General features: G+C 39.1%; 1 protein-coding gene across 1 annotated transcript in view; it reads right to left on the bottom strand.

Annotated features, from left to right (window-relative positions):
• STARD9 (StAR related lipid transfer domain containing 9) overlaps nt 1-24,551 on the bottom strand; it is a 106,514-nt gene extending 81,963 nt beyond the window's left edge. The window contains exons 1-3 of the mRNA XM_054066693.1: nt 24,504-24,551; nt 9,686-9,755; nt 7,436-7,552 (exon numbers count right to left, since the gene is read on the bottom strand). Of these exons, the coding sequence (XP_053922668.1) occupies nt 7,436-7,552; nt 9,686-9,755; nt 24,504-24,550 (234 nt within the window). The 5' untranslated portion in view covers nt 24,551. The remainder of the gene's footprint in view (nt 1-7,435; nt 7,553-9,685; nt 9,756-24,503) is intronic.
• Nucleotides 24,552-24,626: the final 75 nt, after the last annotated feature.

The following is a 24,626-nucleotide window of genomic DNA, read 5'->3' as shown; positions in this document are numbered from 1 at the left end:
ATTATATTTGCAGATGAACAAGGCAACCTGTTTGAAAAGCAGAGAGGGTAGGAAACAGTCCTCGTTTTATTCTAAAAGAAGAAAAAAATATCACTACTTTATGATCACGAGGAAAGAGTGTGATATAATTAGACAGAGGAATTTAAACTGTAAATGTTCATCTGCAAGTAAGAAAGACCAGCATCTGCATGCAGCTTACCAATACAACAGATTTTTTTTTTCTTTATATACCTCTCCATCACAACAAGTTAAAAAAAAAAATCCTTCCAAATAACCACACACTGTCAGGTTACTTCAGAAAGTTTGCAGGTCACCAGTACCAATTTTTTGTTTTTACTTGCAAGATACGCAAAAAAACCCCACAAGATTTATAGAAGTAACAGATTGTGAACATGAAGGTGCACTGCAACATGCATGACAACTTGTAACCCAAAGAACTTGCTATTCTCTTTCTTTTATAAGCTGCTGAATGCACTTACAGATCCTTTCAGTATTATTTAGTGAATTATACTTCCTGCCTGTTCCAAAGAATGTGCTCTGTGTATCTAGAAAGCAACAGTCTGCCTATCAGGAATGAGTGTGCATGAGTTCTAGCAGACTGAACAGTCAGAAAATGTCTCATTTCATTGTTTATGAAACAGTTCATTGAGTCCCCTCAACTTGATACCAATAGTCAACTTAATCCTTTATTGTGCACTCCTGTTTAGGCTTCATATGTGAAGTGTATGTGCATTATAGTTGCATATGAATGTTGTGTATGACTATAATTATTTCTATCAGTCAAGCCTATGTCTCTGATTTAAACGAATTTTTGTCTCCCCAAATTACAATGTTTTTAATGTTATGCATGGTAAACTGAAAAAAATCAACTTCATTTTCCTTTGGCTTCAGATAAAGCCTGCTTTGAAGTTTTTATTTACAATAATTCCCAGATAAGTTTTTGGCAATGAAGTCTTGGTATAGCAAAAAAGAACAACCTTATTTGATCATGAACTGAACACAGCAGCTAGGATGCTGGCAGAGGATATATAGCATGCACTTATGGTGGTTTCCCTCCCTCCATCATAATCCATTATATACTGACTCAATTATTGCACAAAAAGCCTTTTTCTTACAGCATGCTCTCCTTTTCATTTCTGTCTTACTCTGGGTTGGAGGAAAAAAACAAGCAAAACAAACTTGTGGATGGAATTCTTACTGCTTCTCAAATATTTTATGTGAAAATGCCATTTACACCCACAGCCACTGCCTCCTACTCTTTCTCCCTCCTTCTACACCAAGACAAGTCGTGGGGTGGAGTGAGAAAGAGAAAAAAACTGAAGGCTTTTTCAAGAGATTTAATTTTAAGCTTTATTATATTGTAATTTTTAGAATTAAGCACATATGCCAGATAACAGATTTTGAATTTGTTTTCACAAGACCATTAAAAATGTGAATCTCATAGAAAACATAAAAGGGTATGGAAGTGTCACAAATTCAGCTGAGAAAGGACAGGTCTCTCAGCTAAAGTCCCTCTGAAGTGTGATTATGTTAAAAAAGGTGCAAGTACAGTGACTTAGCCTGATGAAGGGTTGGAGAGTATGTTGCAATGTTTTGCTTAAGAAAAATACTGTTGCACAATTTTTTCGGTTAACACATAAACCAAACAAACAAACCCCTCCAAAACAACAAAAAACCCAAACTAGTGCCATATTTAAGATCTTGTATATTAAAAAGACCATAATCTGTTTCTTCTTCCATTTGCTTTTCAGTTACACTCTGACAGGGAGGTAAGAAAAATCATCTGCCCCTTTCCCCTACTACTTTTCTTAGCTAGAAGTAGGATAAAACCTAACTATACTGGGAAGTCAAGTGTGATAAAAAGCAATTATGGTACGTCTAAAACAAGTAAGAAATGGAAAAGTCTGTTTCCAGGGATCATTCACTCACATGAGCCATCAGTAACTCACATTTCTGCTTTCAGAACACAGAACAAAACCTAATCTTCCCAATGAATACATTTATAAACAGAGACAGAAATAATCAGATAGCACATCTGAATGGAACAGATTTCTTCCTATTACACATTTGCAATGGACTGGCAGGCAAATGGAACTTGTGTCACTTGTTATATAAAATTTAGAAACAAACAACCTTTAATTAAACAGTCTTGCTTTTGAACAGCCTTGCAAAACCCTCAATGGTTCATACACACAGTGGAAGTGCACCAAAAAAAGAACGACACTTAAACGAGTAAGCCAGTGCTGAAAAATGGGGCGGTGGGAGAAGGGGTGTGGAAAAAAAAATTAGAGGCAGTTACTGACATTTGCAATAGGACTTGTTTTCGTATTTTTACTGCTTTCTCACTGTAAAATCATCCTGATTCATTGAGATCTGCCAAAAGTGTCTCAAGAAAGCTCAGTTGGAGATTTGGATCCCACTGACATCAGCGCAAGTTAGGCACTTAAACATTTTTCTGGATTTTGCTCTCTCTACCATTGAAAGCCTGTTACCCATGGGATGTATTGGTCTTATCAAAAGGAACAGATTGCTACACATTAGCTATCTATGGCAACTGCTGTGTTTAAATACCCGCTTGGACATCCTGTGGGTCAGTCTGCCCACTGCAGTCACTCTGCACGGACAATAACCGGATGGGTAGGATGGCTGGAGGGAAGTTGTGGACTGAAGCTATAGCAACCAGCTACAAGAATACTTAATGCTCGTATACGTTCCTGTAAACTTAAGAATACTCTTGTGGTATTACCCTTAAGATTTTGTTTTAACTGTGTTTGCATTACATCAAGTTGAAGTATTTTTTTTTTGTCAGTATGATTAATAAATGAGCATTTATTAAGTTTTGCAACGATTTTCTTTGCTTAGTGGAGCTAAAACAGACTTGAAGAAAGATTCATTAAGAGCTATTTTAGGTTCTACAGAAGAAACTCAAAAGATTGAAACACAATATTCTATGGCAGACAAAAATGTAAGCCTAAATAAGTTTAAACTTAGATGTTTGTTTGGAGGACAACTATAAAGGTCTCAAAGAGCATATATAAGTATCATATTCAACTGTCAGAAAGAACCAGCAAGCCTAAATGCGCCTAGAAGAATAAAACTTTAAATACCATTACAATATCATCACATAGTATTCTTACTGCAAAATCAAAATATTTCATGACTTTATTAAAGCATAATCCCACAGTTATACAATGGGATTGTATAACTATATAAAAAGTGATAGATTTCTAAGATTGACTTTAGAAAACAATTCTAAGCTACACACAGCTTCCTGAAGACATCTGTGGAGGAAGGGGACAATGGAGAAGGAAGTAATAGTCACTTTTACACAAATATCCCTTTACTAAAGGAGGCATTGTATAGTACAAATTAATCTCCACCAAGAAACCTTGATACAAGAGTGGAGAGAGACATAGTTATACTACTTCACTGTATGCAATCAGTAAAGCTCAGGTGCGGACACTTGGCATTCTCCTTCTGCAAACCAAAACTAATTCTGCAGTGACACAACACAGCACAGAAAAAAAATTAATCAATAGTATGTCTCAAAAATGGCAGGAAAAGGAACATCACCAGAGGTATTACAGTTTCTTGTGGGTTTTTCTTGGGTGGGTTTCTTTTTTTTGGTTAGTTTTGTTTTGTTTTTCGGAGTATAACTACATCTCAACAGTGATGGTTCAGAAAACCATTCCCACATGTATAACCATGGAAAATCCATGTAACAATTTGCTGAGTTAAGATCAGAAAAAACAAGCAGTAGCTTTTTTTTTTTTCTTAAATGCCTACAATATCTTAGAATTTCCTTTTTTTTCTTATTTCATATTTTGCCCATCAAATGTTTTGTTCCAGTCCTGAACTCATATATATTTGTTACGTGCTCCTTCTCTGGTCCAACACAGTTTTTTGAAACTCGGCTTCTTTCTCTCTGCTATGTAGCCCTAGTGCCTGGATCACCTCTCTGTATTTAGAAGGATTTAATACATCTGCTCCCTTTCATTCTTCTTTTAGTGGCTGGTAGCACTGGTTGATTTAGCCAGTGACTATTCCCTTTGGTATTTCTTGGTTCATCTATTATGTTTATGCACCAACAAATCCACTTAAAAAAAAAAGTCTTTAAACAGAGAAGGTAGACTCCCCTCTAGAAAGAATTGTGCATCTGTGAAAGCAGATGAAAATCTCAGTTCAACATCACAGTAAAAAAATAAAAGCAACAGGCCCAAGGATTTCAAACTGGCCACCTAAAAGCCAGAGATCACATCGTAAAATCTGGCATTCGGATTATTTGGGAAATTATCATAAGACTTGCATAGCTTATTTAAAATGTCTTATATTTTTTAAAGAATTTATGTAACTTCTAAAGGAAGACTAAGAATTAGACTTCTAAGGTAAGCTTATACATTACTGAGCCATCATTAGAAACAGTGCAGAACTTCGTGTTTCACCACAGTTAGGAGAGAAATAATGAAAACAGAATTCTGGCTCATATATAGTTCCTTAAGTGTTTTAAATGAAAAATAATCTTGAATAACAGTCAAAGACTTGCACCTGAAATCATCTTCCAAACCCAACCACTATCCAACAGATTCTCTCTGCTAAGAAGCCTGTTTCCCAGACATCAATAGGGAAGGGTTCTTCTTTCAGTAGTCATAAATTGGTTTTGTTTTTAATACAGTAAATGTTCCTCTTTTCAGAAATATAGGGAAGCTTACATTATTTATGTAATGCAAATCAAGAAAGCTTCTACATATTGTGAAGATAATTATTTTTAAAATTCAGCCCTAAAACAAATACGTAGACAATAGCATTTCTTAAAAATCACATCTGGAAAAACAAACAAGGTGGGCAACATGTATTCTCATTTTGGCAAATACAAGTAGAGTGTAGGGGGCAAAGAAAGCACTATTTCTGTACACAGAATAATAAATCTGAACTTTTTGTTCAGACATTTGAAAGCACCTACTCATGTGTCACTTAAGACTGCCACAAGCACCTGTGAAGTATATGATCAAAATATACAGGCATCAAGGGAATAAAATACATTGTGGGTAGTAATCTCTGGAAAGCAAGGAATCTGAAACTGAAGTGTACAATGTTAACATCCAGAAGAAACTGCAAGAGTATTGAAAGAAGCAGATTTGTATCTTTAAAAAATCATATTTTTACCTAAACACTAAAATTTGCAGCCCTCCAATTACTGTTTTTTTGTCAGAGAATCTTTAACAACTGAAGAAATTGTTGGGACTACATTCTTATACCCCCTTCCAGAGAACAGAAAAAGGATAGTTTACTAAAAGACAGCATTCTACAAAAATTAACTGGAAGGCAGAGACTTAAATCTACTTTTCATCCTCAACCAAGACAACAATCACATATGATACCAGTTGGCAGGACATCTTCAAGGGAAAAATAATCCAACATCAGCTCATGAGAGAGAGCTTTTACTGAATGACAGTGTTAACAAACCTCCTTTGTCTGCCGATAACATCGTTGCTGTAAGGAAGCTTAGAAACTTGAAGCTCAGCACTGAAGTAATGAGTCAAAACATGAAATTAGTACAATAAACTTTATTCATACAGCATAAGAGGCAGACGAGTGCACAAAGGCAAGATAAGACTGCACTATTCCAGCAGCCCTCTTCTCAAGGACATTTGAGGTATGCTTTACCGGTTCTACAATCACCAAGACAAGCAGAAAGCCCAAGAAATTCACTCATGACCCCAGGCCTTCTAAAAAACCAGCCCAACTTTAAACTTCCCTTAATTCTTGAAAGAGGTCTGCCTAAAACTCAGTAACCCAAGAGTTAGATGAAGCAGCACTGGATGCTGTTTCAGCCAGCATCAGGCATAAATAAGGAAACCATGATGATTACTTAATTCCTATGGCCAGTGAGTTCTTGCTTCCCCTTCAACGTTTTTATTGGATAAAACCATATTGTATGATAACACAAGGCTCTCCACAGTGTCTGAAATACCCACTCAGCCCCAACAAGGAAGCTGTACTGCTTTTATTGCATTTTCACTATTTTTCAATTGTACTTGTATTTAATAACAACAAGAACAAAATTTTACACTTTGTAGCCAATATTTGTGTTTTTCATTTGGTGGTTCTGATAATTATTCATACAAAGCAGAGATAAAACCAACTTGGCAGACTGTATTTATCAACATTTCATCTGCTAAACCATTTCAGCTAGAAAGCCAACTGTATCGTAAACAGTTCAAGAAGCACACTTCCAAGTGTATTATGAGAGAAACCCAAAGAATACAAAATCCAAATAAGTGAGTAAGCCAGTATTGGGAAGAGAGGGGGGAAACACAACACACAAAACCCAACAGTTCAATGTTTAAAGATTTGTTATTTGTAACAAATATTTATGATTCCCTAAAATGGAAGTTTATTTAGTGTTCATTACTTTAGAAAGACAACTTTCTTTCTTAAACATTAAATACATACTTCCCAAGGTCCCAAAATCTCTTCCACACTACTGCACCAAGTAGGAAATGCAGCAGAGTCAAGAATTTTACTTATTGTTCTGGTAATTGCCAAATGTGATAGTTTTTCAAATATTGAGTCCCAAAGCTAAAACAATACTGTGCTCATCACCATCAGAAATACAAATTTCACAGGAACTACCTCAGTCTTAAATGATACTTTCTGTGAAAAACACAACACTTATACTGGCTGGAGTCTCGGTAATAATTGTACTGACAACATAGAAAGTGAAGTAAGATAGAATTCTTCAGACAAAAGAGCCATAAAAAACTTACTTTAATGCTGGCATAAATGATTATATGCATGCATAGAGAAACCTTTGGATAGCTTTGCCATGTATACTTATTTATTTGTGGTAGATTAAATAATTCCTTGTTTATTAACAAAAATTTGCAAGTGTATCATATTTTATTACTAAACCCTTCAACTTTCTTAATACATCAAACCTTGGATTTTCAAACTAGGAGGCATCTCCATTAGTTATAAGAGATTTCTGATGCTTTAGCGAGAAAAAGTGCTCTGAATAATAAAATAAAATATACTGCTCTTATTTAAAGATGTGGTGATCCTCTCAGCAGAATCACTTCAAGACTTTTCCTTTCACCTCAGAGCTTTCTCCCTCTAGAAATTGATCCCCCACACCCCGCGGCCAAAATTCTTATTGCTAAGGTAGAGTCCTCAGATCATCACAATTAATGATCATGACAAAAGCTGACAGATCTAACACCACTACACATCAGTAAATAAAGGTATTGCAGTCCTACTGCTCCTACTTAAGACAAAAGAACTGAATACTGTGGTATTACAAACAAAATAAGAAAAAGATGGATGCAGAAAAGAAAATTAAATTCCATCTCTCCTATGTCTCAATCTCTTCTTATAGATGTGACTGTAAAGGGAAAAACAGGATGGGAACACAGACATGAACAACAGCATCACATACCATTTCCTGAGATGCATACTTTGGGTCTTCGGGATCAACTGACCAGTAGCAGTAATCAAAGCTGAAGGACATAATCTTTTCTCTTGAGTCCCAAGTGCCATCAAGCCTACTGTCAACCTGCCAACATGAGGAAAAAGACAAAAAGAACTTTGAAGCTGATCAAAAAGCAAGCATTTTAAAGCTAAAAAGAAGTTTATCTAGAATTTGTATTGTGGAAAAGGTATAGCAAATAGTTCATCCTCTTTACACAATTTTATTTGATGCTCAGAGTGAAGTGGAGACATCTAAGACACACATGCTGAGGAATTTTTGCTGAAGGGTTCGTTTAATACAGCTAAGGTTCCCCAGCCTGTGTAGAATAAATATAATTCAGTGAATCTTCACAACACCTGTATTAGCAGGAAAGCTCTATCATCCTTTCTATATTTCTCTGCAATTTTTCAGTTTCACCAAGAACTGCATCACAGAAATAATGCCCAAAACGAGAAAACAAAACCACTTTTCTCACTGCATAGCTGGAAATGCAAGTCTCTTCTGCTATCTCCCCTTCGCTTTATCATGTTTGCAAGTTAATACCTCTGTCACTAGGACTGCACAATACAAGCTTAACCTTTAAAAGTTAGTAATAACAACAGTGAAGCCTTTCTAGCATAACAGTCAGAAATGGTTACTGAAATATTAAGGAAATCATAAGCAAGATTATACAGAAAGACTTTTAAGTGATCTGCAATAAAACAGACAAGGTGACACGCTGTTGTAGTAATCAAAGGTCAGTAAAGAGTCAAAACATGACACAAAATTAACACCAACCAGGTCTATACACTGGGGTAAGCTAACTTGGGTTCATTAAAGGCTGTCTAAATTTAGTCAATGCATAAAGCAACCTCAATCCCTTTGCAAAACTCACGCATTAGAAAACCTCAAGAGAGAAAGCATCCACAAGCCAACCCTTGAATCTCCTAATAACCCTCCTTGGCTTGCTACAGGCAGGCTGCCCCACTGCTAGGGTTTTCCAGTATCCCAAGGTATCCCACAGCTCCTCTTTAAACAAATGAAGTCAGCTGGACCCAGTTAGGCAGCTGCATGCCTGAAGCCTTCACCAGCTGGGGCTGCGAGCCTCAGAGGCCCAATTTGTCACAGCCCTGTTGTGGAGACCAAAGCCCTTCCAAAGACAACCACCAAAAACTGAGAGCAGCCCCCCCCCAGAGAATAAGTGTGCCTTTGAGAGCTTTATCACATGTATAAAGAACAGGGGAAAACTTTTTCATAAAGTAGTAAGTCTCAGAGTCAGCAAATACAGCCTTTGAAAAGGAAATATACAGAAAATAAAAAACATTTTAAACCCATGAGATGTCTCATACTGCTAGTACTTTTGTCCTGTTCTTTAAAAATAAATACATGTAGTCAATAAAAAAAATAATTACAATGGGAAAAGGTAAATAGTTCAAATCCTTTCATTCAATTTTTGCCATGATTTATCTTCAGAGCCTAATACCTTCTTTCTCTTGCACCAACAATCCAGAATAAGTGGGTTATTTGCAGATATGAAAACAAAGGAGACAAGAAACACAATATTCATCCATCATTTAGGATCCCTACAGTAATCTCCATAATCCCACAGCTAATTGATTCACCTTTCAAGCAGAAACACAAAATTGATGTGCTTCCATTCTATTAATTTAGTCAAAAACTGCGGCAGTTTTAAGTAGTTCAGGAGTTTAAAGCAGAGGGCTGATTTCCATGCATGCCAGCTCCACAGCTCTCACGGAGGGTGACAGCTACGTTCAGTTTATTCTTATAGCTGAAGTGTAGCTGAACATATTTTGCTCCATTTCATGCAGGTCAGTTGCACTCTGAGTGCAAATATGACAGGAGGAGAGATACAAGGAAAGAGATTATCCAGATGTTAGTAAGATAAGGACAAAAATCCTAAACAATTTACTAACAGCTTTGAATGATGGTGTGCAGCCAGGTTTCAGCAGCTTTGACAAATACAAAATACAGAAAATGCAGCTACATGCTACATCCCCTGCCTAAAAAACAAACAAATCAAAACCACAACATCAAAAATACCCACAACCCCAGGCCAAAACAAACCCTTCCGCACCCACTTTTCCTGCTATTATTCTAGAGCTGTTCCATTTTAAATTTCTCCCTCAATATTTCCATTAAAATGATACAATAGCCAAGCAAACAGAGAAAAGCATTAGGATCCTTGCATGAGAAAGAGAAAATGACAAAAATACATACCTTTATATTTCTGACTTTTGCCACTTTGTCCTCAACTTCTACAATCACGCTTCCTCCTTCTGCACTCTCTCTGGAAACAGAACACATTCAAAAACCCATTTAAAGTATGAAGACACAAAAAGATGCATGCCAAACCCACAAATCCCAGAAATCTGTGTTTACTTTAACAAACTGCAGATCAGAAAGAGCTATAAAACAGATACTCATACGATACTGTGACAGGAAGTAGCAGATCTGCAGCGAGGTATCTCAATAATAAACCAACAAAACAGGACTGCAGTCAAGAAACAGTTTCGAAGTGCTTGACCTAAATATTTTGAAATAAAATCATAACAAAGTAATAGTTATTGTTTTAAATTATATTTACAAGGAAGTAGAGTGGAGCATGGGTAGACTGACTGTGCTTTGTGGAGTACAGATGCATGTACAGGCCTGTGAGCCACAAATGTTGTTGAGTAGTACTGTCTCATTTTTACCATATAATTCAAAGTGTTCATTGTAGTCCTCAATAAAAGTACTCTTTGGAAAAACAACATTGTCCTGAAATATAAGTGGACAGGGTGGTTCCAGAAGTGCAAAGAAGCACAGGTTCATAGATACTATCTGTATAAAACTCCCATTGAACACAGCTATGAGAGGCTATTATGGCCAATTTCCACCTTCACAGATGAGTCATATTGGAAAATAATGAAAAAAAAGTATGGCAAAAAAAAACCCCAACCAAACAAAAAACCCCAATCAAACAACCAACACCTTATTTCTTGGCTGACAGCTACTCAGTTATTTATAGGTGTGTGATTCACATCCCTCTCAATGATTATCATGGATGTTTTTATACATAGCAAGATGAAATGAGGAAGACTAGGTCACCAGCCTACTCATCAGTCAGCAGAAAAGAACCAAACACTTTGGTACTGAGAGGCTAAGAACAGAGGATAGATGTTTTCTCCTTTTATTTCTTCTACATTTTGCTTTGCGCTCTGCTACTGACAAATCTTGTAAGCTGCAACTTTACCAGAAAATTTTATTTTGATGAAGTCTAATGCCTTTGTAAAGCTGGAAGAAATTGCTTTAGAAATCGAACAAGTTTTATCCTTAGTGTAGTTTTGTCACACTTTATTTAAAACCAAGCTGAAGGCACAGGCGTGGTCATTTGAGACAAGCTGTATACATATCCCCTGATAATCAGCTGGATTGGTACCATCAGGTCAGTTAAAAACTAGGTTAAAAACAATGCCTTAGGACCCTTAAGACTTCCACGGAGCATTTGAGCTTTACAAACCCAAAGAAGTTTCAAAGACATTTCTGAGCACAGGCTGTCTCTGTTTTGCAGGTAGAACATAATGCTTTATCTTAAAAGTCTCTGTTCTTCACTTTGCTACTTTTGAGCACCTGCGTTGAAACAGATTGAACTTAGTACTTTCCATAGTACATACTTACATGTGGGTCTTCACATAGAAAATACAAGCCCAGCTCCCAAGAAGATTTAGTTAAGCTGTAAGTGCTCAGCAGTTCAATGCATCAGCCACTAGAGCCTTGAGTTAGACAGCAGGAGAACGAGGAACACTCATAGGAGATAGACCTTGCGTTGTGGACAGCTGGATACCAAATGTTACATTATGTAGAGCTGAATACATAAAGGTGGCCCTATAAGGCTCTCTAAAGAACAAATGAAGAAGGACAAACGAAATGCCGAAGGATAGAGGCTGTGAGTATCTAAGGCAGAAATTTGCAGCTTATGCATTTAATCTGTACAGGTGCCATTTCTTAGATGTTTTGAAAAACGAGTGTCTTCCAAGACAAGTAACTTCGGGGACTTGCATATCCACCTACAAACCTCTGCCAGGTGAGCTGATGGACAAAGCTGACAGTTTTCCTCTACAGCAGACTGGATCCAAGAGGAAATGGGACATTTTGATAGAGAATTTCGTAAGAAATTAAGAAGAGCAGAAGACAGATAAAACTACAGGGATCCTTTAGGAGGAATGTTGCTTCAGTTACACTTATTTTCTCCATTGCCCCAGTATGATCTGCACACACATCATCCCTTACAGGTATCTGCTATCTGTCCTCTCTGACATCTTTGCCACAGGCCCGCATTCAATTTTAGTGTCTCCAACTGCTCTGTAGGTCTCTGCTCCAAAGCTACATGATCCTACTCTCCTTGTTAGCACTTCCAGTATCTATCCAAAGTTTACTTGTACACTCCACAAGAACTAGAGTTTCTTTCTGGACACCAGCTGGGGTCAGAAAACAGATATTGTGATTGAACAGGACAGAAGACATTGCTGTCGCTTTCTATGTCCAGTCTTCAATCGTGACTTGGACAACACTGAGCTCAATTTATCAAGTCAGTGCTCAACTAATGAGGTTTTTTTTTTACTTATGGGGATGATGCAAGCATAATTTGGTCAACATGAAAGAATACAAGATCAGATGCACTTAGAGAAAGCAAATCCCTTAAGTTTTATCTGCTATGATCTTACAAGTCTTCACTGAGTATGTTAAAGAGCTTTTGTTGTTAAGAACTTAAAGTTAGAACTTTAATTGTGTAGAAAACGGGTGAGTTCAGATGGGGAATACAAAAAGCACACACCAGATTTCTGATTTTAAGTCAATCAGAAATTCAAATAAAAAGTCAGCCTAAGCTGCCTTTAAGTATTTTAAAACCTATTTTTCCCTTAACCTCATCTTCTCTAGCAGCTGAACTGCTCTGAATTAAGCTTAAAAATAATTAAATAGCTAGCCTGAGGCAGGCATTCATGCATGGAAGATTTCTACCCAAATGGCTGAAACCTGGCAAAGCTTTTAATAGTTTTAAATGCTAGGATATTCTAATTGCAGACATAAGATATCCTCAACAATAAGCAATGCTCCCCACCCCATTTATAATAATTACATGAAACTCACTGCCTTCAGTCCACACACGTTATACACAACCCTAAGAACAAATAACTTTATGCTGTGGGTTCTCGTCCCCTGATGTTCTCCCAGATCACAGTCATTACTAAAGATTCAAGATAAAGAAGAAATTCTAAACATAAAACCTTTGAAGTTGAAAAATTTTTCATATATACATAAATTTCTATACTCATATTAAAATAAATATTAAAGCAGTAAAATACAAACAACACAAAATAAAACTACCACACGACCTTTTACCACAGAGCAACATGAATCTTCTCACTATGAAGACAAAAATCTTTACGCAGCAGTCAGGTAGCGTTGTTCCAGTCTCACACAGCAAGAAAGCCACCAGCAAACAGGGATTGAACTAAAGTCTCCCTTCCCTCTGAGTGCAGATTGACAGCTGCCTTTACCTATCTTAACTGCAGGCTGCTGATACAAGGGACAACTTCTCTTCTCTGCTCTAACATCCCACGTGTTCTCACTTCTTTTCTTGCATCTGTTCTAGCAATAACTCACCCACACAATCACTCAGATCAGTTGTGATCAGAAAACAAACACATCAAAATAAATAGTCAAAGTGCCATAGGGCAAGCAAACCCTTCCAGAGCACCGAGCACAGTGGTTAAATGGTTGCTAACTCAAAGCAAGAGAAAGGGCAGGAACAGTAGGTGGTGGGAGTGGAGACCCCTTCCCTTTTGCAGCAGCTCACAGCCAGAGATCATGAGGTGTAAGCAAAACTGGACCTGAAGCCCTTCCTAGCTGTACAAACAGTATGTTCAGCCTCCCTGTAAATGTGTTTATTTCATCCTTCTTTGGAAAGAAAGCACAATTTCATATAAAAAAGCCCAGGAGGCAAAGCAAACTCACAGCTGTTCTAGATGTTCTGACCTTAACTACAGACTGCAAGCGCTACAAAAGCTGTCTCAGCAAAAACTGTGTTTGGCAGTACAGTCTTACACATATGAGCATGACCGTTTGCATTTGACTGATAAAAGAATCCGTCATCCTTAGGAACAGGTGTTCTACTCCTCAGGTATGAAAGCTGTATTCCTTGTACCAATAAAATCAATTCTGAAATACACAAAACACATTTGACTTCTGCTGCTCAAAAGTCACAGTGATCTTAACCTTTAGTTTCCCCATCCCCCCTTCTTCCCACTTCTTGAAAATTCATGCTGTGTTTGGGAAGTGTCTCTCCTCTTCTGAACTGCTTTGTACAGACAACACAATTTTCATGCAAATATAGAGCTGCAGAAAGACTATTTAATGCTATGTGTCCCAGGAATGACCTGGATCTTCTCAGACACAGCAAGCTTTAGAGAAACGCAGACCCAGCAACAGAGCAGTGACACAAGTACAAAATGCACCAGCAGGGCTGTAATGGGGAACTGAAAGAGTGACGTGACAGAAACAAAGCTGCTGTGGCAGTGGCAGTCCAAAAAACAGGGGCAGCCCAAAGAAACATCTCCTCATAACACCTGCTGTTCCTTTGACAAACCATTTCTGAAGCCAACATGGAAAGTTAATGCAACTCCAGAGAGACAACAGACATACTACAAGACCTGGAAGAACAAGCCAGTGGAAAAGAATCATGGGAGGATCAGACCCCTGAGCAGGACATTTCCATAGCTTGCTAGACCTCACCAAGATGAGTTCAGACACCATCTACAGAGTGCAAGTAGGTATACTGAGCTGGATGAAGCAGTAGGTGGTAAGAGAGGGGGCAGTTGTTTATTTTAGACTTTATAAAATTTACCCCACTTGTCCTCCACCCTCTTAAATAACAGTCAGGCACTTCAAGAACAGAGAAGCTGACTTTTAAAAGCAGCCTGTTTATTTTTAAAACATGCACATGTGGTAAAGCAAAAAATATTGGAGTCATTAGCAATAGTCACGTTATACAACACAACAGCTTCTACAAATACAGACCACCAAATGTTCAGCAAAGTCATCAACCACACTACAGCCAACATACACGTTCAACAAAAAAAGAACAGAAACTAACCCTCTATCTCATGAACCAAGAGTGAGAGGGGGGAGACAAAGAGACAGTCATAGAACATGTACTAATCTGTCACAGTGAGACAAGGCTCAACTCTATTGCTTCACTCAGTACAAGTGGATGCATGTTCAAGTATAGACATTTTCTTATCCTCGGTCAGAAAATGTTGGTGTGCAAGAGTGAACAGTGAGTTAACAATGCTTTGTCTGTGAAGCAATTTTTCACTAATAACAACATCACTGTGCTTGAGCACCCATCCAGTTTGCCAGACCTGGTTCCCTCTTCCCAAAGATCAAGTCAATGCTCAAAGGAACGCATTTTTTGTTGGTAGAAGATGTGAAAGCAAAAATTACAGAGATCCTCAACAGAAAATGATCTACAGAATTGCTTTGAACATTGGCAGTATTGTATATAGCTGTGTGTCAACTCGGAAGGGAACTATTTTGAACGTAATCATAGCTGATGTTCTGAATTTGCAGGCAGACTCTAGGTCTTTTTTTGTGTTGGACCTTGTATACCACTAAAGTACATGAGAAATCTAACTAATTTTTGAAAGAGCTGAGTGTGTCTACTCATACAAACTTTGAAGATAACCCTGAAATGTAATTGTTGCAAGTACTTCTGCTTTCCTACCAATTCCCATCACCCAAGTTAATTCCAAAACCACTTCCAACCTGCACTGAGACAGAGGGGCTTGATAGCAGTATGGCAACAGCATCGATCTCTCCCCTTGAAGGGAGATTTTGCTGATCTGGGCAATGGTCAGTTCTGGCTTTTTCGAACAACAAAAAAGTAGCCTTCTGTGACCCACTGTGGTGGACATTTTCACGCTCTGCCTAACCAAAAGCACACCAAAAGCACATCCGTGGCAAACTCAACAGGATGGATGCCAGCAGTCATTGCTGCTGGCTCCAGGGCTCTGTCACTTCCCAGGATGTGACCCATAGCCATGATAGCCTGTAAGTAAGGTACAACATTTACCAAACTACCTCCACCTATTCCTGGAACACTTTGTGCCATCATATGATAGACCCATACAGTCATCACACCTGCAACTACAGTGTATCCTGAGGCAAATCTCACCAAAGCTTTCTCTTGGTTGTAAAGCCTAAAGGTTTTATGGGGGAAAGCTGAGGGTCTACTCAGATTCATCTCTTCCTTCCCATTAACGGTGTACCATAAAGTGTCTTTTCTGGTGCACTATTGGTGGCCTTGGCAGAGGTATCTTTGAGAAGTTGCCATCTTTGCATCTCCTTAGTGACTGACAGTGGCCACAGAAACAAAGAAACAAATAATGCAGGGTGTGTATTCTAAGTCTAGCCTTCAGAGAACACTGCTGTAGACCAACTTGGTTGAGGACACATCTATTGAGAGATCAAGGGTGCAAAGGGAAGAACACCAAGACTCTATGCTGATCCATCAGAAACACTGGAGAAAAATGTCAAAGCCTTCAGCCACTAGAGCTTCTGCACTCTACTGACACGTTAAGGGACCGACAAACACAACTTCCCCACACAGCAATCCTTTCAGGACACCAGCATAACATGTATCCTTATCACTACTGCTGAAAGCTGTGAAAGTCAAGAGCTTTTAACAATACAAACATCTTCACTTTTGGCTAATGCAGGTTTTATTTTTTTTAAATAAAAGTATCAACTATCAATAAATTTACCTAAAGGTTTTTTTCATTACTTAGTCCTAGTCAATACTATTCTGGATTTTTCTCTAAGTCATAATTGTTTCATCACATCTTGCAAAAGAGGAGTGCACACCCAGTCAGCAACCCTCCTACCAAATTCAGAACAGATGTTTATAAATAACTCAAAAGTCTATATTGAAGCCAAGTACAGAGAGTTCATCAAGACAGCATGCTGCCATACTAGACATGTTGCTCAAGTTATCTTTCAAGGCTACTCCTAGCTGCATAGAGCTTTCATTGACTCTGATAATGGCTAACACAATCCAATAGCCAAAAATCACCATTCCTAGTAATTACCATCATCCTCGTGCAGTTTCCTCCTACTTTTCACAAGTAATATATAGCAGCAAAAATAGGAATAATTGGTGCAGAGATAAAAATGAGGCAATGTGAGTGCTCTTTTCAGATACAGGCCTGCTCAAAGAGTTAATGTCTTCTTAATCTTACCATACTTTTGATGTATATATTAATGAGCCAGGAGATGAAGCACAGGATGGCCTTCTCCAGTCACAGAAAGCTCTGTAATACCACCCATGATAACGACACAGTATAAGGAGAGTGTTCCTGTCTGTACCATCTCTTAAGTCTTGTATTACTAGATCAAGAGAGATGGGCATCTTCCTTGAGCAACCCAAGTCAGAATTACTTCTGATGATCCATCAGTGCTTTGAACAGCTGGGAATAATGATGCTTTCTCTTTCATACAGAGGCATTGAGAGGAGAAGAGTAAAGGGAAGTCTCTTCATCTGTCATACAACCAACATTTAAGGAAGCATGAAATAAGGAGGATTTAAAACAAAGCTACAGTCCAGTCAGCCCAGTTTCATTCACCCTTGACTTCTTAACTGTTTACTAAGTAATAAAAAGGTATAATACATGAACTTTTGCATCAAAGAAATTCTGTGCAAATGCCATGATTTCCATGCGAACCTGAATTTGGATACAGTGGTCAGTTTGCATTCTACCAGCACAGAACTTAAATTTGTGATCTAAGCTAAATAAATGACTATGACACTGAACGCTACTATGCACTGTCACATTTCTCTTGGTTAGGTATCTCTTTCATTGTATCAAATGCAGCTACTACAGTAAACAATTCTAAAAACAGAGGTGCAAAACTCCACTATTTTGCTTAAAATCTATGCTACAAATAACAAGATGGTAGGAATATTTCAAAGTGCACTGCTTTTTAAAGTTCACATAAAGCACTGGAATAAAGAAAAGGAAACTGGGGAAATCCTACCCGAAACTCACACAAATGTTCTGTGCACTGTGGTGGTGTCTCACCGTGTACTGCACAAAGGTTCTACAAGACTAGCATCCAGCCTCTGCACCATTCCCCAGGGGAGCGGTGCAGTGATCTCTGTGCACGCAATCATGTCATCTTACATCACTACAACTTCTCTCAGACAGAGTATGTGCTCTTAAGAGAATGAAACTGCCTAGCACAGCCATGGCTCTGGCCAAGTTATTTAATGACACTGTGCCCCATTTTTCCTTGCTGCATACAAAAAATCTGATCCCTGCTCCAAAACATTCTGACTCTCATAAAGTACTCTTAGGAATACCGGGAAGAAAAGTGTTCTATGAAAACGTAAAATTAGTTAGAAAGCTTCCAAAAGCTGTTTTTGCTGTTGTTGTTTCAAGACATTGCTGTATCTGCTTTGGCACAGGCAACAAAGGGACTGAAAGAAGAGGAGACGGTCAGCCTCTTACTTTGGGAAGTAAAACCACAAGTAGCTAGCACCTTGCATTCCTGGCTTGAATGAGTACAACCCAGTATGGTCACACAGAATCAGCAGAAGCATCATAATCTGTGAAATGGGTGGTGGTGGCCGCTCAGGACATGCAGAGTCCTCCACTTTTAAATAGTTAAGAAATTTGCCCTTTCCCAGTGTTTGAAAACTTGCTTTGTGCAACTGCAAGAATACATCTGGGAAAGATTGCTGATGCAACCCTTATGAAAACATAGATGTGACTTATGAAAACCACCTGCTAGTGTCAAGTACAGATACTAAGGGAAAGGAGCAGCCACTTCAATGATAGCTTATGTGAAACTTTAAATAATACAATAGGCAAATGAGATAATTAATTTGAGAGGTAGAGAAAGAGAATAAAAGATTCCAAGATGACCTTAACAATAGGCTAGGTTGTGAAACAGGAATAATACATCTGTTTAAAATACATCTGTTTGGGAGAAGGACCTCCTCTCTACAAACACAAAACTAGACTCTCAACTTTTCTTTTAGAAGTCCAGCTTTTCTGTGAAAAAAAAAGGCTGGTTACCATGAGAAATGCATAACCAATGCAGTTTGTGCAGATATTGAGACAATAACTGTTGGAGGACTGAGACAGCTCTTTCCCACTATAAGGTACCAACCTCAAAACCCATGGCTTTTGGGACAGAGTTCAACTACCACCACATGAAGAAAGGGATAGGTGTACAACAGAGAGACACAGGAAAACAACACTCACTCAGCAATCACAGCAGATGAAAGTAGATATAAGCCTCCCATTTGTCTAGGTGTGAGCACCAAAGTAGCAAAGAACATATATATATAAATATACCATTGAGAAGGCTAAGGAAACAAGGTCAGGGTAGAAGACAGACAGGTCACTATACTGTATTAAATGGCCTGTCTTGGTCTAAACCTTGAAATAGCATGACAAGTATCTAAGAGTCACAAGCAAGCTAAAAGATGTTTTCTACTCTTGCTTGTTATCACTTTTTTCCTATATGTTTATACCTATTATTTTCACAGACACATTCTAGTCCCTTTGAGATCATATATTCATAGAATGGATTAAGTTGGAAGGGACCTTGAAGATAATCTAGTTCCACCACCCCTGCCATGGGCAGGTACAGTTTTGTCATTTTATTTAAAGAAAGCAGTATCTTGTCTTGTACTTGAAAATTACATCCATGTGGAACCTATGGTGACTACTATAAAGTAAAATTATATTGCATCCATTTTCCAGAGAGTTTCTGACTGCAATGCATTTCTTGTGCCAATGTAAAATATATAGAGAGAATTCTAAGGACATTATTTCCATCTACACCCAGTAAAGTAGTTAATAAAGTTTATGGCAATATTACATTAACAGAGAGCTAATTTGTCCAACACATACTTGGGTCACAGAGCAAAGTTTAAGTAGGCTTAAGAAAAGTACCAGAAGGAAGAAAAAAATCCTCTTATATAGCTTTAGAAATATAAAAGAAGACCAATGTTCTCTCCTTGCAAATACTGCTTTTTTTTTAAAGTAAGGTAAGTACAAACACTTTTGAAACACTATCCAAAAAGCACAGAAAAGCTACCTTAGAATTTGAAGCTGTAAACAAAAATGAACTGTGTGAATGCTAATGATGCCAATATCTTGTATCATTGTACACTTGCATCAAGTACATTTGAAATAGTGTATCACAAGTGTATCACAAACAGTTTGAATAAAGGAAGGTTGTGGCTTTTTAAATATACTTCAGAAAGGCTGTTGAAATGTTAACCTAAACATCTAAGGCTCTCCTTCCTCAAAACACAGTCTTCTTACCACTGACATTATGAAGTTTTAACATAAAGATACAACAACCTGAACAGGGTTGGTTCAAAAAGTGCTCAAAAAGGGCAACACTAAGCAAGTAGTGAAAAATAAACATTTTAAAAGGAATATGTTTGGATAAGTAAAACAATCACATTTGCTTTGGTGGGGGTAAAAGGGAGAAGAACAATAACCTCCAGTCTGCCATTGCTTTAATTTTATTTTGACACGGTGTTTAAGATAGGTTATGCATAAGACTTAAGGAATGTTTTCTGCAAACATTGCTACAAGTTATTTCGCTTGTCAGCAGTAGGCAGTATCGCTCTGTCTAAGCGTGTAAACCAGTTAACAGCACAGCCTATAAACCAGCAAAAAGTCTTCCTTACATAGTAATACTTCCTTTTGCTTACCACAATGCGATTACAAAGAGCAAAGGGGGCAGATCACAGCACAGAGACTAGTTAATGAAGCTGAGACTGCAGCAGATTAATAACAGCATAACCAACAGTGATTTACTTTGCATCATTTCAAGAACGATGTTGAAAGTAGTTTTATTTTTCCATATAACTTTCCTTAATTAATTGTATATGTTTACATCATAATGCACCGATGAACCAAGCTTCTCTCTCACTTATTCACTGCAGCTATGCTCAACGCATTGCTCAGGTTAGCCTGGCACACCTACAGCATTTCTGGAAATTCTAAGAGACTCTCCCTACTATGAGAGACAATTCCCTCCCAGCCTTGGGCTTGCTCAAACCTGCCATAGTGTTCTTAGGACCTCAGACTTAATTCCTCCACCTCTCCCCTACCCACAAGCCTCAGCACCTGCTGCATCCCAGGAAAGCGATTAGAGGACCGTGCCATATAGAGCAGCAGTAGTAAGGAAAACTTCTGCTGCCACTTGGGACTACCTTGGCATTTCTTTGATGTTCTCATTTGCCAATGTGTGGAGGACCAGCCCAGGGACTCCTAAGGTGATTGCGAAATAAACAGCTGGTCAGGAGGCTTCAAGTAATATCTTGGAAACAATGCGAAGCAGAGAAAGGCAAAGGGCAGCTTTCAGGTTAATTAATCTGTTCAGCAGCTCTTCCAGGTGACATGTCTATGAGGTTCATGGAGGATGAGAGAGTCCATTTGCAAGTTATTAAGACACCAGGAAAGACCTTTTCAAATAAGAGCTCCTTACTAGTCTCTGCTTTTCCAAGACACAGAGGCAGCTGAAAAGAGATATTTTCAACAGCAGAATGTTTTGTTTTGCTGGATCCTGCACAAGCAGCTCCCAAAATTCAAGGCTCAGCAAAGTACTTCAAACTCCCAGAAAGTGTCACAGGGCAACTTGCCTGCCCTAGCATTGAGTTTTTAACTTACACCACTATAATTTTACAATTCAATTATACAGACTTGTTGTGAAAGATTCTACCCAAGCCTCAATGCACAATCCATGAAGGAATGCAATTTCTTCTAGTCACTGGTGTATGCTAAAAAGAGAATCCTGTAGTAAAGCATGAGGCTTTTCACTGTGGTATAGAGTATTGCTTTTTAAAACCCTTCTTTCCTATCTTGAAGACAACTTACGCAGCAGTTCTCAAACTACACGGAGACAAGGGAATATAAGTGTGCATAAATGAACCGAGACCAGCTGGATGCAAAAGCAGAAGATGCAGAGGAAGTGGATCATGGAGAAAAAGGCACAAGGCAGCTGTGCGTCATCCTGGTCCCAACTATACTGATGTGGACACACTGACCGCTCCCCTCCCAGAGGGCCTGCCATGCACAAACACAGCCCTCCCTTCCTCCTCTCACGGAACACAGGGCTGAGGTCCAAAGCAAAAACAATTAACAGCCACAAGCAGGTAGGTACTGGAGTTGTGACACACAGGGACACACATTAGCACATAAAAATTAGCATTGGTTTCTGCAGGCTTACACAGTCAAAAGGCAGGTCTAACACTGCCAGTGTTACTGTAGCTTACAAATACCCCCTACCCAGGCACAAGGAGAGCCCAGGACAAAGTACTGAAATACTTGAAGGGCAATGTACCCTCTTTCTCAGCCAGTCACACTGTCTGCAGGTCAAGAGGGTCAGATCTGATATCACAGTACCACACTGCAGCCCATGGTGTGAGCATACTCCACAGAAGAAATCAAGAAAGAAAAAGAAACAACATTCCTAGTTCTCATAGTTACGTGCAAGCACTCAAAGTCATTCCGTCAACAGCTTCTGACTGACAGCCAAAAATAACATTACACATTTCTTACAAAAGTTTAATATCTAATAGACCAGGCATAAAGATGCCCTGAAATAAACCATAAAGGGATTTCATCAGTTCCCAGCTCCTACGTATATCTGATTATTACCTATATTGCTATAGGTAATAATCACCCATATTTCATTGTGAGGGGGAAATATATTTATACAGAACATGTATCCATGTAAACACAAAGTAATAAATCTTTTTTACTATGTAGAATAGTAAATGTATAATAAAGACTTTTTTAAAGCAATGTCACCCCAGGGAACATATTTGAGGGCATTTATTCGCAGGAGGACAATTTTGTGAAAAAAATAATTTAGTTTGCAACAAAATGTCTGATGGCATCATGAGAACATTGGCGACAAGCTACTTAAAGTTTAGGCAAAGGAAAAACTTCTGCATTCTGTATAACTGTACTCACTTTATAATTGTTGTGGATTATTTGTGCATAGGAGCTCTCTGTCAAAGAATGCATTGTGATGGGCGGTCTACAAGCACAGAACAAAAAGACCACTCTTTGCCTTATGCTAAATAACAACTTGCAGATGTGATTAATATGGCTTATTATAAATGGGAACTCTAAACAGAAAGCATTAAGAAGAAACATTAAGACAGACGTGGTGTAAAGTTCCTCACCAAGGAGCATATGGTGAGAGGAAAGATTACACCTCTGCCAGTTCCGTCTTTGGCCTCTCTTCCCAACTGCTAAGCAACACTCATTTTTACTTATATCTGCAGGAGACCCTATTAAGTCCACAATATGAATAGGCAGCCAAATGACAAATATGTCATTGACAGCAAAATGAAATACACAGCCAAGTCAAGACTTTTAAATGTTTTCAATCTCCAACTCTAAAGCAACACTGAACAACAGAAGGCTAAACTTTGCTTACTTCTTTGCTGCAACTCTTCTTACAATATGCCAATATCAAAATCTGTTCCATCCACAGCTGTGCAATAAATCAGAACAATATTATCCAACCTGTTTTTTAATAAAATTATGGGCAAAATATTTTTGGAATCAGTTAGTTTTGAGTTAAAGGTAAAATATATTGAAAAATATATTTAAATTGTAAGTTACTTTCTACCTTTCCGTTTTTATATTTAAGACTAGCAAGCTTGGTCTTTTAATTTTATTCTACAGTCTATGGTATCTAGTCTAGGAAAAAAAATAAATAGACAAATAAGAATTTGAAAGTGCAAAATACGCTACTGTATTGCCGGCTAAATGACCAGGCTAATTTTCAGACTGGGCAACTCTTTGAGAATCATTTCCTCTACTACGTGAAGGTATTATTTATCACAGAAGTCAATGCAGTCAGAAGGGACTCATGCTAAGAAGAAAGGCAGCATCAAATCCAAGACTGGCTATCCGAGCTCTCTAAACCTTTCACACAATTTCTGCCCAAAGCGCTGCTGCATTTCCCGAGCAGGAGGAGTGCATTCCCAGCTGCTGGAATTCATGGAATCATAGAATCACTAGGCTGGAAAAGACCTCTTAGATCATTGAGTCCAACCATTCCTATCTGCCATTAAACCATGTCCCTGAGCACCTCATCTATCCATCTTCTAAATACCTCCAGGGATGGGGACTCAACCACCTCCCTGGGCAGCCTCTGCCAGTGCCCAATGACCCTTTCTGTGAAAAATTTTTTCCTGATATCCAGTCTGAACCTCCCCTGGTGGAGCTTGAGGCCATTCCCCCTTGTCCTGTCCCCTGTCACTTGGGAGAAGAGCCCAGCACCCAATTCTCTACAACCTCCTTTCAGGCAGTTGTAGAGAGCAATAAGGTCTCCCCTCAGCCTCCTCTTCTCAAGGCTAAACAACCCCAGTCCCCTCAGCCGCTCCTTGTTCTCCAGCTCCTTCACCAGTTTCGTTGCTCTTCTCTGGACACACTCCAGAGCCTCAACATCCTTCCTGGAGCAAGGGGCCCAGAATTCCGACTGTTGCTTCTTTTCCTCCCCGAACTTCCTAAGTCTGCAAGGTTTTAATTATGTATTCTCTCCGAACAACACCGCAGCTACGGCATCGTCTCGTTCGTGGGAGCTGCCTCTAAGCCGTCCCATTTAGCTTTTTTTGGGGGATTTCTACTGGAGCCCAGCAAGCCGGGGAGGGAGCCGAGCTGGGAAGATCTGGCTCTGCTCCCGTTGCAAAACACAGCGACAACAAAAAGGGACGGGAAGATTCCCTTCAGCTGGATGACAACCGTCCTCACTCGGGGAGCTGAGGAAGAGGGAGGCCAGCCTGACAGCTCCAGAGGGTGACATCTCCAAGATAACTTTCCAAGCTCCTTAGCGAGCTCCTGGTCCCCTGCTGTCCCTCCCCCTGTCCCCGCTCCGCCACCCCGTCCCCGAGGGCATCACCCGCGCACCCCGTCCCCCCCGAGGCTACCCTCTCCCCGTCCCCTCGTCGCACCTTTTGCTCAGCGGTCGGACTCGCACGGCCACCTTGACGTTAGCCATGGCTCGGGTCGCCCCCAGCCCCGGCCCCGCGTCCCGCCCCGCCGCCGAGGGGAGGGGACAGCCCGGCAGCTCCCCG

Source organism: Cuculus canorus, chromosome 5, assembly GCF_017976375.1.
Source record: "Cuculus canorus isolate bCucCan1 chromosome 5, bCucCan1.pri, whole genome shotgun sequence".
Lineage (NCBI taxonomy): Eukaryota > Metazoa > Chordata > Aves > Cuculiformes > Cuculidae > Cuculus > Cuculus canorus.
Note: the sequence above shows the minus strand (reverse complement) of the source record. Positions and strands in the feature narration are given on the sequence as shown.